The 11,501-nt window shown below is 47.4% G+C and overlaps 1 protein-coding gene across 1 annotated transcript; it reads left to right on the forward strand.

The window, feature by feature from the left end:
* Window positions 1-1,442, forward strand: LOC122542941 (forkhead box protein G1-like). The gene has a single exon (XM_043681083.1). The coding sequence runs from the start codon at window positions 191-193 to the stop codon at window positions 1,073-1,075; it is 885 nt and encodes a 294-aa protein (XP_043537018.1). The 5' UTR covers window positions 1-190; the 3' UTR covers window positions 1,076-1,442.
* Window positions 1,443-11,501: the final 10,059 nt, after the last annotated feature.

Raw genomic sequence — 11,501 nt, forward strand, 5'->3', positions numbered from 1 at the left:
AGGAGGTTTCTGAATGGGTCAGCTGCAGCCGAGCTCAGGGAAGTGTTGATTTGGAGATGTCGGTGTTGGACTGGGGTGGACAAAGTTTAAAAATCACACACCACCAGGTTAAAGCCCAACAGGTTTAATTGGAAGCACTAGCTTTCGGAGCTCAGGGACGTGTGTATTTTTATTTTGGAGGTCAGTAGCGATGTTGGACATGGCAAGTTCGGAAGAGGGGCCGTTTCCCAAGAAGACCACCTTCAGTATCGAAAGCTTGTTGCCCGAGGGGCGGCCGGGGCAGGGTGAGGGGACAGGCGGCTCGGGGAAGGACCAGGGGCCGGAGGAAAAGCAGGAGAAACCACCGTTCAGTTACAACGCGCTGATCATGATGGCCATTCGGCAGAGCCCGGGGAAGAGACTGACCCTGAGCGGCATCTATGAGTTCATCACCCAGAACTTCCCCTACTACAGGGACAACAAACAGGGCTGGCAGAATTCCATTCGCCACAACCTCAGCCTCAACAAGTGCTTTGTCAAGGTGCCCAGACACTATGACGACCCGGGGAAGGGCAATTACTGGATGCTCGACCCCTCCAGCGGAGATGTCTTCATCGGGGGCTCCACGGGCAAACTGAGGAGGAGATCTGCCCCCCCCCGGGCCAGGCTGGCATGCAAGAGGGGCACCCGGACCGGCCTGACCCCGGCCAGCTCTCTCTACTGGCCTACCCCGCTCTGGCAACCGCCCCCTCTGCCTTACCTGGAGCTGCCCTCCGCCCTCCCTTCGCCTCCCCCTTACCTCTCGGTGCTGCCCCCGGGCAGCGCCCACCCTCCCGGGGGTCCTCAGGTGGTCTCCTACAGTGCCCCCCAGTTCCTAACCACTCCCCTGCCTTGCCCCGTGCCCTGTGCCCTGAACCTGGTCACCAGTAACACCAGTTACCTCTTCTCCCACTTCTCGCCGGTCGCCCCCTTGATGGGGGGCTTGGGTCCAGCCAAGAGCGACCATCTCCGGAGACCTTGGGCAACTTTCCCCGGGGCTTATTACCCCACCCAGAACCCCGGGGTCACCCTGCATTCTGCGAAGGACTGGATTTAACAGCAAAAAGTACAGTTGGAGGCTGGAGATCCGGCTGAAATGTGTACATATGTTAAAAACTGGAAATACTGGAGAAACTCAGCAGGTCTGGCAGCATCCATGGAGAGAGAGAGAGAGAGCGAGAAACAGAGTCAATGCTTCTTAATCCAAGGTCACCTGTAAAGGACTGAATTAAATAGTGAAGTACTGTTGGAAATCTGAAATATATATCACAATAAACCAAAGTTCTGAACAAACTCATAGACCTGGCAGCGTCTTTGGAGCTAGAGAGAGAAATTATTAACCTTTCCAGTCCAATATGACCCTCATCTGAACTAGGAGAAAGTGAGGACTGCAGATGCTGGAGATCAGAGCTTAAAAATGTGTTGCTGGAAAAGCGCGGCAGCATCCAAGGAACAGGAGAATCGACGTTTCGGGCATAAGCCCTTCTTCAGGAATTTTGTAGATTCCTGAAGAAGGGCTTATGCCTGAAACGTCGATTCTCCTGTTCCTTGGATGCTGCCTGACCTGCTGCGCTTTTCCAGCAACACATTTTTTAAGCCCTCATCTGAACTGCAGAGAATACTCCCTACAATGGAATAGGGATGAAATTATTTATTTTATGTATAGCAGATTTAAAGGTGTAATTTACTCCCGTGTTTTGTGTGCATTTTGTTTGGGGGCGTGCGGTAATAAATTATTTTTAAAAATGACACTTTATCTGTATTTCATCAGTATTTCAAGGACTTTTAAGTTCACTCTGAACGAGGTATATAATCTCTTTTAATATTTTAGTCAGATTTTCAGGTGGAAGCTCATTCGAACAAGATTGTGTGTCAATGTTTGTAATTTTTAAAAAAGAAATTACAGTGACCTTTTCTAATGTTGGAATTAAAATGCGATATTAAATATTGGGCTTAGTGAGAATGTTTGTGAACACTCCAACTTTTAAAGGTTTTTTTTTGGTGTCAGTGACAATGTATCAGACTTGTCTCAGTTGCTCATCTGTGAGTCACTAAGTTCTGGGGTTTGAGCCCCACAATAGGATTTGAGGGCAAATAAATCTCAAGGCTGCGCCTCCCAGTGTCCAGGTGCAGGAGTGCAGCACTGGCCGAAGTGCCGGCTTTGGAATGACATAGGAGAATGTGAGGACTGCAGATGTTGGAGATCAGAGTCGAGAGTGTGGTGCTGGAAAAGCACAGCAGATCAGGCAGCATCCGAGGAGCAGGAAATTTGACATTTCAGGCAAGAGCCCTTCATCAGGAATGAGGTTTGAAATCCCCCACCTTGCTTGTCTCCACCACCCTGAAGGCTGTGTGCACTGAAAGGGTGACTTCAACGTGGGCGATAGGGAGATATGACCAAAAAAATGGAAAATATGAAGCCTCATTCCTCATGAAGAGCTTATGCCCGAAACGTCGACTCTCCTGCTCCTCGGAGGCTACCTGACATGCTTTGCTTTTCCAGCACCACATGCTCGACTTTGGAATAACATGTCAATTCTAAACTCCAGAGCGCAAAGCATGCAGTGGGGGTGGTACGGTGGCTCAGTGGTTAGCACTGCTGCCTCACAGTGCCAGGGACCCAGGTTCGATCTCAACCTAGGGTGACTGTGTGGAGTTTGCACATTCTCCCCCTGTCTATGTGGGCTTCCACCCACAGTTCAAAGACATGCAGGTTAGGGTGGATTGGCCGTGCTAAATTACCCCATAGTGTCCAGGGGTGTGCAGGTTAGGGTGGATTGGCCGTGCTAAATTACCCCATAGTGTCCAGGGGTGTGCGGGTTAGGGTGGATTGGCTGTGCTAAATTACCCCATAGTGTCCAGGGGTGTGCAGGTTAAGGTGGGTTAGCCATGGGGAATGCAGGGTTACAGGGATAAAATGGGATGATTTTGGAGGGTCGGTTTGGACCCAATGGGCTGAATGGCTAGCTTCCACACTGTAGGGATTCAAACTGGGAGAAGTGTTCTGGTTCAATATTCGTCCCTCAATCAGCAAATTGTCACATGGCTGTGTGTGCACTTTTGTGGTGTTGCCATCTTTATAATAGTGCGCACAACTCAAAACACATGCTTGGCTGTGAAGTATATATGATTGCAAATGGGTGGGGCGGAGGGGTTCATGTCGTGAAATCGTAGCGTCCCCACCTCTCAAGCGAAAGTTCAAATTCCACTGCACTTTAAGGAGGTTAATTTGAAAATCACTTTTGTATAATGGTAAGGAATTAACAGCACTGGAGGGAATGTTCCGCACATTACAGTTTCCATTTTTTGTATTGTCATATCTCCCACGTTGAAGACGCCCTTTCAGAACACACAGCCTTCAGGATGATGGAAACAAGCAAGATGGGGGGTTTCAAAACTAGGGGGTATACTTTGAAGGTGAGAGGGGAAAGATTTAAAAAAGACATGAGGGGCAATTTTATTTTACAGAGAGTGGAATGGACTTGCAGAGGAAGTGGTGGATGCGGGTACAGTTACAACATTTAAAAGACATTTGGATAAGTACATGTATAAGAAATATTTGGAGGGATATAAGCCAGTGCAGGGAGGTGGGACTAGTTTAGTTTATAATGGTCGGCATGGACTGGTTGGACCAAAGGGTCTGTTTCTGTGCTGTATGACTCATAACTAATGAAAGGCAGTTGGATGAATACTTGAAAAGGAAAATATTTTGCAGTTTGAGATAGACGGGTCTATTAAACATTTTCATTCAGGGACCCTGTGTGGGCACAATGCTTGGGCACAGCCTCCCTCTGTGCTGTTGGATTGCACTGTCTTGTCTAGCAGGATCAGAGACATATGCCAGTCATACTGCTTGGCATGAGGGAGCCACTATTAATTTTGTACATAGGTGCAGTTTCTGTCAAATTGCAGGTCTGCTGACTTGTCCAAATCAGGTCTGTCCACAATGCTGCCTGCCCTCTAACTCAGTCTAATGGTGTCAGGGTTGGCAATGAAGGGTCAATAGGACATTTGTCCTGCCAACAGGTAGGTATGCTTGCTTGCGGGGTTAAAACAAAACAAAAGTCTTGCATTTTGGAATGAGCTGCCAGAGGAAGTGGTGGAGGCTGGTATAATTACAGCATTTAAAAGGCTGGGTATATGGATAGGAAGGGTTGAGAGGGAAATGGACCAAGTGCTGGCAAATGGGACTAGATTAAGTTAGAATATCTGGTCAGCATGAATGAGTTGGACCGAAGAGTCTGTTTCCATGCTGTATATCTCTATGACTCTATTTTTGTAACCTCTGTGACTACCCTGAAACACCCCAAAGCCAGTACTGCAATTCTGAAATGTAGTTTCTGCTCTAATGTAGGAAACAACAATCAATTCACACACAACATGTTCTACAAAAGCAATGTGGTAATCCGTTTTTAATGAGGTCAGTTGAGGGGTAAATATTGGCCAGGAAGTAGTGAACTCACTAAACAAGATAAGCGTTGATGTTTGTGGGGGTTTCTCATTGTTTATTCAGTCAGCTATAATTCAATTCTTAAGCAGCAATTCCTTTAAAGTGGACCTCAGCTGCAGCCACTGTTGGCACCAGTGGTGCCCCCTGCTGGCAGTGGCTGTTTGGTACAGGTGGGGCTGGTGGTGGGTGGGTGGAATTGGTTGATGGGAATTATCCAAACATGTAACTGAGGCCTATTCTGCGACTTCCCGAGTGCAGAGTTCATACATAGTGACTTGAGGTTAGGGGATTGAATTAGACGTGGGCTGTGAAATTCTTCCTGTTTGAATAGCAAACCCATTCGAAAGAGATCTCAGAAACACTGAGTTTAATGATAGTTCACATCTATGAAGACTCAGGAAGAATTATAGTGAACAAAAATGTATGGAACAGTATGTTCTGTGGGGGGTTTGATATAATAACTGCAGGAAGAACAGAGAAATAAATACTGCAGTTACTACTCCTGGCTATAATTCTGTTGTGAGATGGGGTCATAGAGATGTACGGTATGAAAACAGTCCAACTCATCCATGCCGACCAGATATCATAAATCAACGTAGTCCCATCTGTCAGCATTAGGCCTGGAGTCCTCCAAATCCTTTCCATTCATGTGCCCATTCAGATCCATATTAAATGCTGTCATTGTCCCAGCCTCCACCATTTCCTCTGGCAGCTCATTCCACACACACACCACCCTCTGAGTGAAAAGGTTGTCCCTCAGGTCCCTTTTAAATCTTTCCCCTTCTCACCTTAAACCTATGCTGTCCAGTTTCGGACTCCCTCACCCCAGGGAAAAATCCTTGTCTGTTTACCCTATCCATGCCCCTCATGATTTTATAAATCTCTACAAGGCCACCCCTCAGCCTCCAATGCTCCAGCCAATCCGACCTCTCCCTGTAACTCAAAATTTCGGTTCCTGGCAACATCCTGCTAAAGCTTTTTCCGAATCCTCTCCAACTCAACAATATCCTTCCTATAATTGGGTGACCAGAACTGGATACAATATTCCAAAAGAGTACTCACCAACATCCTGTACAACCTCAACTTGACGTCCCAACTCCTATACTCAAAGGTCTGAGCAATGAGGGCAAGTGAGTTAAACGCCTTCTTAACTGCCCTGTCTACCTGTGATGCAAACTTCAACGAATTGTGAACTCGAACTCCTAGGTCTCTCTGTTCTACAACACTACCCTGGAAGAAAGTGAGGACTGCAGATGCTGGAGATCAGAGCTGAAAATGTGTTGCTGGCAAAGCGCAGCCGGTCAGGCAGCATCCAGGGAACAGGAGAATCGACGTTTTGGGCATGAGCCCTTCTTCAGGAATCATGTATCAGGATTCCTGAAGAAGGGCTCATGCCCGAAACGTCGATTCTCCTGCTCATTGGATGCTGCCTGACCTGCTGCGCTTTTCCAGCAACACATTTTCAACACTACCCTGGGCCTGACTTTTAACTGCATAAGACATGCCCTTGTTTGTGTGGGCTATTTAGAGAGGGAGGGATTGCCTTGCTGGTAGATATATCTAAACCAGAACCCAGGGATCTGAGAGTTTATTCTACCTGATACAATATTATGTTTTTTTGTTTGATCTGGAAAATTTAATTGAAGTGAGGAGCACAAATTAACCTTGCAAAATTCAAATATGTGCAGGTTAGGGTGGATTGGCCATGCTAAATTGCCCATAATGTCCAGGGATGTGCAGGTTAAATGGATTAGCCATAGGAAATGCAGGGTTACAGGGATAGTGTAGCAGGGTAAGTCTGTGTGGGATTCCCTTCTGAGGGTCAGTATGGACCTGATGGCCCAAATGGCCTGTTTCCACACTGTTGAGACTCTATGAATCTAAGTGAGAATTTCACTGCACCATCAATACCTTAAAAATCTGCTGAATATTTCAGTGAAGCAAGTGTAATACGGGTGCATACAGCTTTCACATTAGGGAACACTGGATACTGCACAAGTGGGGGTCAAAAAATGTGATGCTGGAAAAGCACAGCCAGTCAGGCAGCATCCGAGGAGCAGGAGAGTTGCCGAGTTGGAAGGTTGGATCTGAGATAAGGTCGGGGGGAGGGGAGATGAAGAAACTGGTAAAGTTCACATTAATCTTTTGTGGTTGGAAGGTCCCAAGGCGCAAGATGAGGTGTACTTCCTCCAGGCGTCAGGTGGCTAGGATTTGGCAGCAGAGCAGGCCCAGGACTTGCATGTCCTTGGGGGAGTGGGAGGGGGAGTTAAAGTGTTAGGCCACAGGGCAGTGGGGATGTTTGGTGCGTATGTCCTGGAGATGTTCTCTGAAACCATCCCCGAGTTGGCATCCTGTCTCCCCAATGTAGAAGAGACCACATTGGATGCAATGGACATAGTAGATGAAGTGTTTGGATATGCAGGAAAATCTCTGCCTGATGTGGAAGGATCCTTAGGGGCCTTGGATGGAGGTGAGGTTTTACACCTCTTGGCAAGGGAAGGCGCTGGGAGTGGAGGGTGGGTTGGCGGGGAGGCGTGGACCTAACAAGGAAGTTGCCGAGGAAATGGTCTCTGTGGAACGCTGATAAGGGTGGGGAGGAAAATATATTTCTGATATTGGGGTCTGATTGTAGGTGGCAGAAATGGCAGAGGATGATGCGCTGCATCCAAAGGTTGGTGGGGGTGGAAGGTGAACACCAGGGGGATTCTGTCCTTGTTGCATTTGGAGGGGTGGGTTTCAAGGGCAGAGGGCGGGAAGTGGAGGAGATGTGATGGAGGGTATTGTTGACTGCGTGGGAGGGGAAATTGCGGTCCCTGAAGTAGGAGGCCATCTGGGATGTTCTGGAGTGGAATTAGCCCTCCTGGAAGCAGATATGGTGGAGGCGGAGAAATTGGGATTAAGGGATAGCGTTTTTGCAGGAGGCCAGGTGGGATGAGGTGTAGCCCAGGTAGCTGTGGGAGTCATGCGTTTGAAGTGGATGTCTGTGTTGAGTCGAAAATGTGTTGCTGGAAAAGCGCAGCAGGTCAGGCAGCATCCAAGGAGCAGGAGAATCGACGTTTCAGGCATAAGCCCTTCTTCAGGAATCCTGTGTTGAGTCTGTGTTGAGTCGGTCACCAGAAATGGAGACGGAGAGGATCCAGGAAGGGGAAGGAGGTGTCCCAGATGGTCCAGGTGAACTTGAGGTTCAAGTGGCTAGTCTGACACTAGCGTGCAGTTCAAGATTATCACTGAAGGTGGCAGTGTTGGTACCACTGCAGTGATTAAATAAAAGTAGCAGGAGGGGAATTTAACTGGTATCACTTACCCTTCAGTTTTCTGATGCTTATGTAAACAAAAGCAGCTGGGGTATTGAAAGCAAACTACTGCAGATGCTGGAAATCTGAAATGAAAACAGAAAGTGCTGGAGAAACTCCGCAGGTCTGGCAGCATCTGTGGAGAGAGCAATGGAGTTCTGAACTAGTTCTGAAAATGGGTGAAGCAGCGGCTCAGTGGTTAGCACTGCTGCGTCACAGCGCCAGGGACCCGGATTTGATTCCACCCTTGGGCAACTGTCTGTGTGGAGTTTGCACATTCTCCCCATGTCTGCGTGGGTTTGCTCCGGTTTCCTCCCACAGTCCAAAGGTGTGCAGGGTCAGGGTGGACTGGCCATGGGAAATTGTCCCCATTTTATCCAGGGATGAGCAGGTTAGATGGGCCAGCCGTGGGAAATGCAGGGTTACAGGTTTAAGGGGGGTGGGTCTGGGTGGGATTCTCTTTGGAAGGTCAATGTGAATGGCCTGCTTTCACACTGATTGGATCCTGTGATCCAAAATGTTATCTGTTTCTGTCCCCACAGGTCCTGCCAGACCCGCTGAGTTTCTGCAGCAATTTCTGCTTTTGTTTCAGATTTCCAGCATCTGCAGTATGTATTTCACTTTAACATTTAGCTCCTTCAGAATTGGGTGTTAAAGTTGTTTTTAATATGTACTGCCTGAAGATAGCTATATAATTTGATACTTTCAATGGGTTCTACATTACCTAAGGAGGAACTTTGAGACATACCTGTCCATATTTGCCTGTCTTGAAAAGGCATTTTCACCTGCGGGTCTATTACACAACTCTCTTTTCCGTCAACTTTATATTTTCCCCAAAATAGCGTTACTCACAACTCTGCAACATTTCTCTCAGGAAATGTCCATTTAAAAAAAAATACTGACTCTGTCTGTGTTTGGAGGTGGTCACAGCTTGGTGTACAGTGATGGGAATGATTAGGGATAGTGTTCTCTTGAAGATTTTTAAAAAATCTTAAGATAGAAAAAAAAAGTTAAATGCTTTTTTTAAAAAATGTTGCACACCTCTAGGACTTGAACCAAGGCACTCCTGACTCAGAGGGAGGGACACTACTTGAACAAAGAACAAGACAATTTACAGCCCAGGAACTGGCCCTTCGGCCCTCAAGCCTGTGCCGATCCAAATCCACTGTCTAAACCAATCACCCAATTCCTAAGCATCTGTATCTCTCTGCTCCCCATCTACTCATGCATCTGTCCAGACACACCTTAAATAAATCTACCGTGCCTGCCTCTACCACCTCTGCTGGCAACGAGTTCCAAATGCCCACCACCTTCTGTGTAAAATACTTTCCACATGTATCCCCCTTAAACTTTTCACCTCCCACCTTGAATGCATGACCTCTCGTTATTGAATCCTTCACCCTGGGAGAAAGCTTATCTCTATCCACCCTGTCTATACCCTTCATGATTTTGTAGACCTCAATCAGGTTCCCCCTCAATCTCCTTTTTTCTAATGACAACAATCCTAACCTACTCAACCTCTCTTCATAGCTAGCACCTTCCATACCAGGCAACATCCTCGTAAATTTTCTCTGCACCCTCTCCAAAGTGTCCACATCCTTTTGGTAATGTGGTGACCAGAACTGAACACAGTATTCTAAATGCAGCCGAATCAAAGTCTTGTACAATTTTAACATGACCTGCCAGCTCTTATACTCAATACCCAGTCTGATGAAGGCAAGCATACCATATGCCTTCTTGACCACTCTATCCACCTGTGCTACTGCCTCACATGACTCATACAGCACGGAAACAGATCCATCAATCCGACCAGTCCATGCCGACCATAACCCCAAACTAAACTAGTCTCACCTGCCTGCACTTGGCCCATGACCCTCCAAACATTTCTTATTCATGTACTTACTGGTATCTAAGTGTCTTTTAAATGTTGTAACTTCACCCACGTCCACCGCTTCCTCTGGAAGTTCATTCCACACACGAACCACTGTCTGTGTAAAAATGTTGCCCCTCTTTTTTTAAATCTTTCTCCTCTCACCTTAAAAATATGCCCCTTGTTTTGCAATCTCTGAGGGAAAAGACACCTGCTATTCACCTTACTCATACCCTCCATGATTTTATAACCCTCTTTAAGATCCCTCTCAAACTCCTATGCTCCAGTGAAAAACGTCCCAGCCTGGGGTGGCACGGTGGCTCGGTGGTTAGCGCTGCTGCCTCACAGCACCAGGGTCCCAGGTTCAATTCCAGCCTCGGGTGACTGTCTGTGTGGAGTTTGCACATTCTCCCCGTGTCTATGGGTGAATTGGCCATGTTAAATTGCCTGTAGTGTTAGGCGCATTAGTCAGAGGGAGGTAGGTCTGGGTGGGTTGCTGTTCGGAGGGTCGGTGTGGACTTGTTGGGCCAAAGGCCCTGTTTCTACACTGTAGGGAATCTAATCTAACCTATCCAGCCTCTCTCCATAACTCAAACCCTCCATCCCCAGAACCTCCTGGTAAATCTCTTCTGAACCCTCTCCAGCTTAATAGTATCCTTCCTGTAACAGGGCGACCAGAACTCAGTACTCCAGAAGAGGCCTCACCAATGTCTGGTACAACCTCTGTCTAACATGATAAACCTCTATAAGGTCACCCTTCAATGGGCTACACCTCAGTGAAAGAGTTCTCAATCTCTTTTGTAATGTTGGTCTGGCTATGGGTGACCTTTCAGGGTTGCTGCATTGAAACACTGTCTATCGACGTGTTTCTGCTGGGTTTACTGAAGTTGGTTAGACAAACGTGTGGCACTGCAGGTGTTAAAATTTGCCTTAGTGCATGGAGGCAGGTGGGCAATATCGAACTGACCAACCATGAGACAGCTGTATTTGCATAGCACCTCGAGGTGGTAGCAGGCCGTGGCAGTTATGTTAGAGCCCGGGTGTCTCTGGAGTGGGAGCAAGCGGTGTCCACCAATACCTGGAGCTGTTCTTGGAGAGGTGGGCACTGCAGGGAGTGGAGTGCATTATTTCCCCCTCCAACTCTATTTTGATTTAACCCCTGCCCTCCCCTTCACTTTGATCACACAGCATTGCCCTTTGATGTGAGGGGCACTGCTTGTCACTGGCCACTCGGGTGTTTCCTTTCTTCCTGGTGGTGGAAACTGAATAAAGATTCGTACACCTTGTGTCTTTCACTGTGTTTCACACACAACATGGGGGCTGGGGAAAAAAATAAGCACTACTGCAGTTAGGCGGTAGTGTGGGGGTGATAAAATAAAAAAAAAGTACCTCGAGGTGCTCCAAAGCATTTTACAGGCAATGGATATCTTATTTGAGGGATGCTCACTGACCTGTCATAGGATTTGGTGTACTGCAAGTACCAACAAACAGTTAGGGCTGTTTCCTTTCATTGGGTTCGTAATTAGGGGGTACACAATTACCTAGCACATTGGCACAGTTATGTCATTGCATCATGAGCGGTAATTTTGATATTTCCCATCTCGAGGAGAGGTGATGGCCAAGGGGTATTATCACTAGACACGGGTTCGAATCCCACCACAGCAGATGGTGGAATTTGAATTCAATAAAAATCTGGAATTAAAGGTCTAATCATAGAATCCCTACGGTGTGGAAAGCAGACCATTCAGCCCACTGAGTCCACACCAACCCTCCGAATGCTGGCCTGGCCAGTGGCAGTCACACCCCACGAGTGAATAAACTAAAAAGCCACTCCCTGGTGTTAAAATACCCACTTGGTTTGTGTCTGGGT

Source organism: Chiloscyllium plagiosum, chromosome 41, assembly GCF_004010195.1.
Source record: "Chiloscyllium plagiosum isolate BGI_BamShark_2017 chromosome 41, ASM401019v2, whole genome shotgun sequence".
NCBI lineage: Eukaryota > Metazoa > Chordata > Chondrichthyes > Orectolobiformes > Hemiscylliidae > Chiloscyllium > Chiloscyllium plagiosum.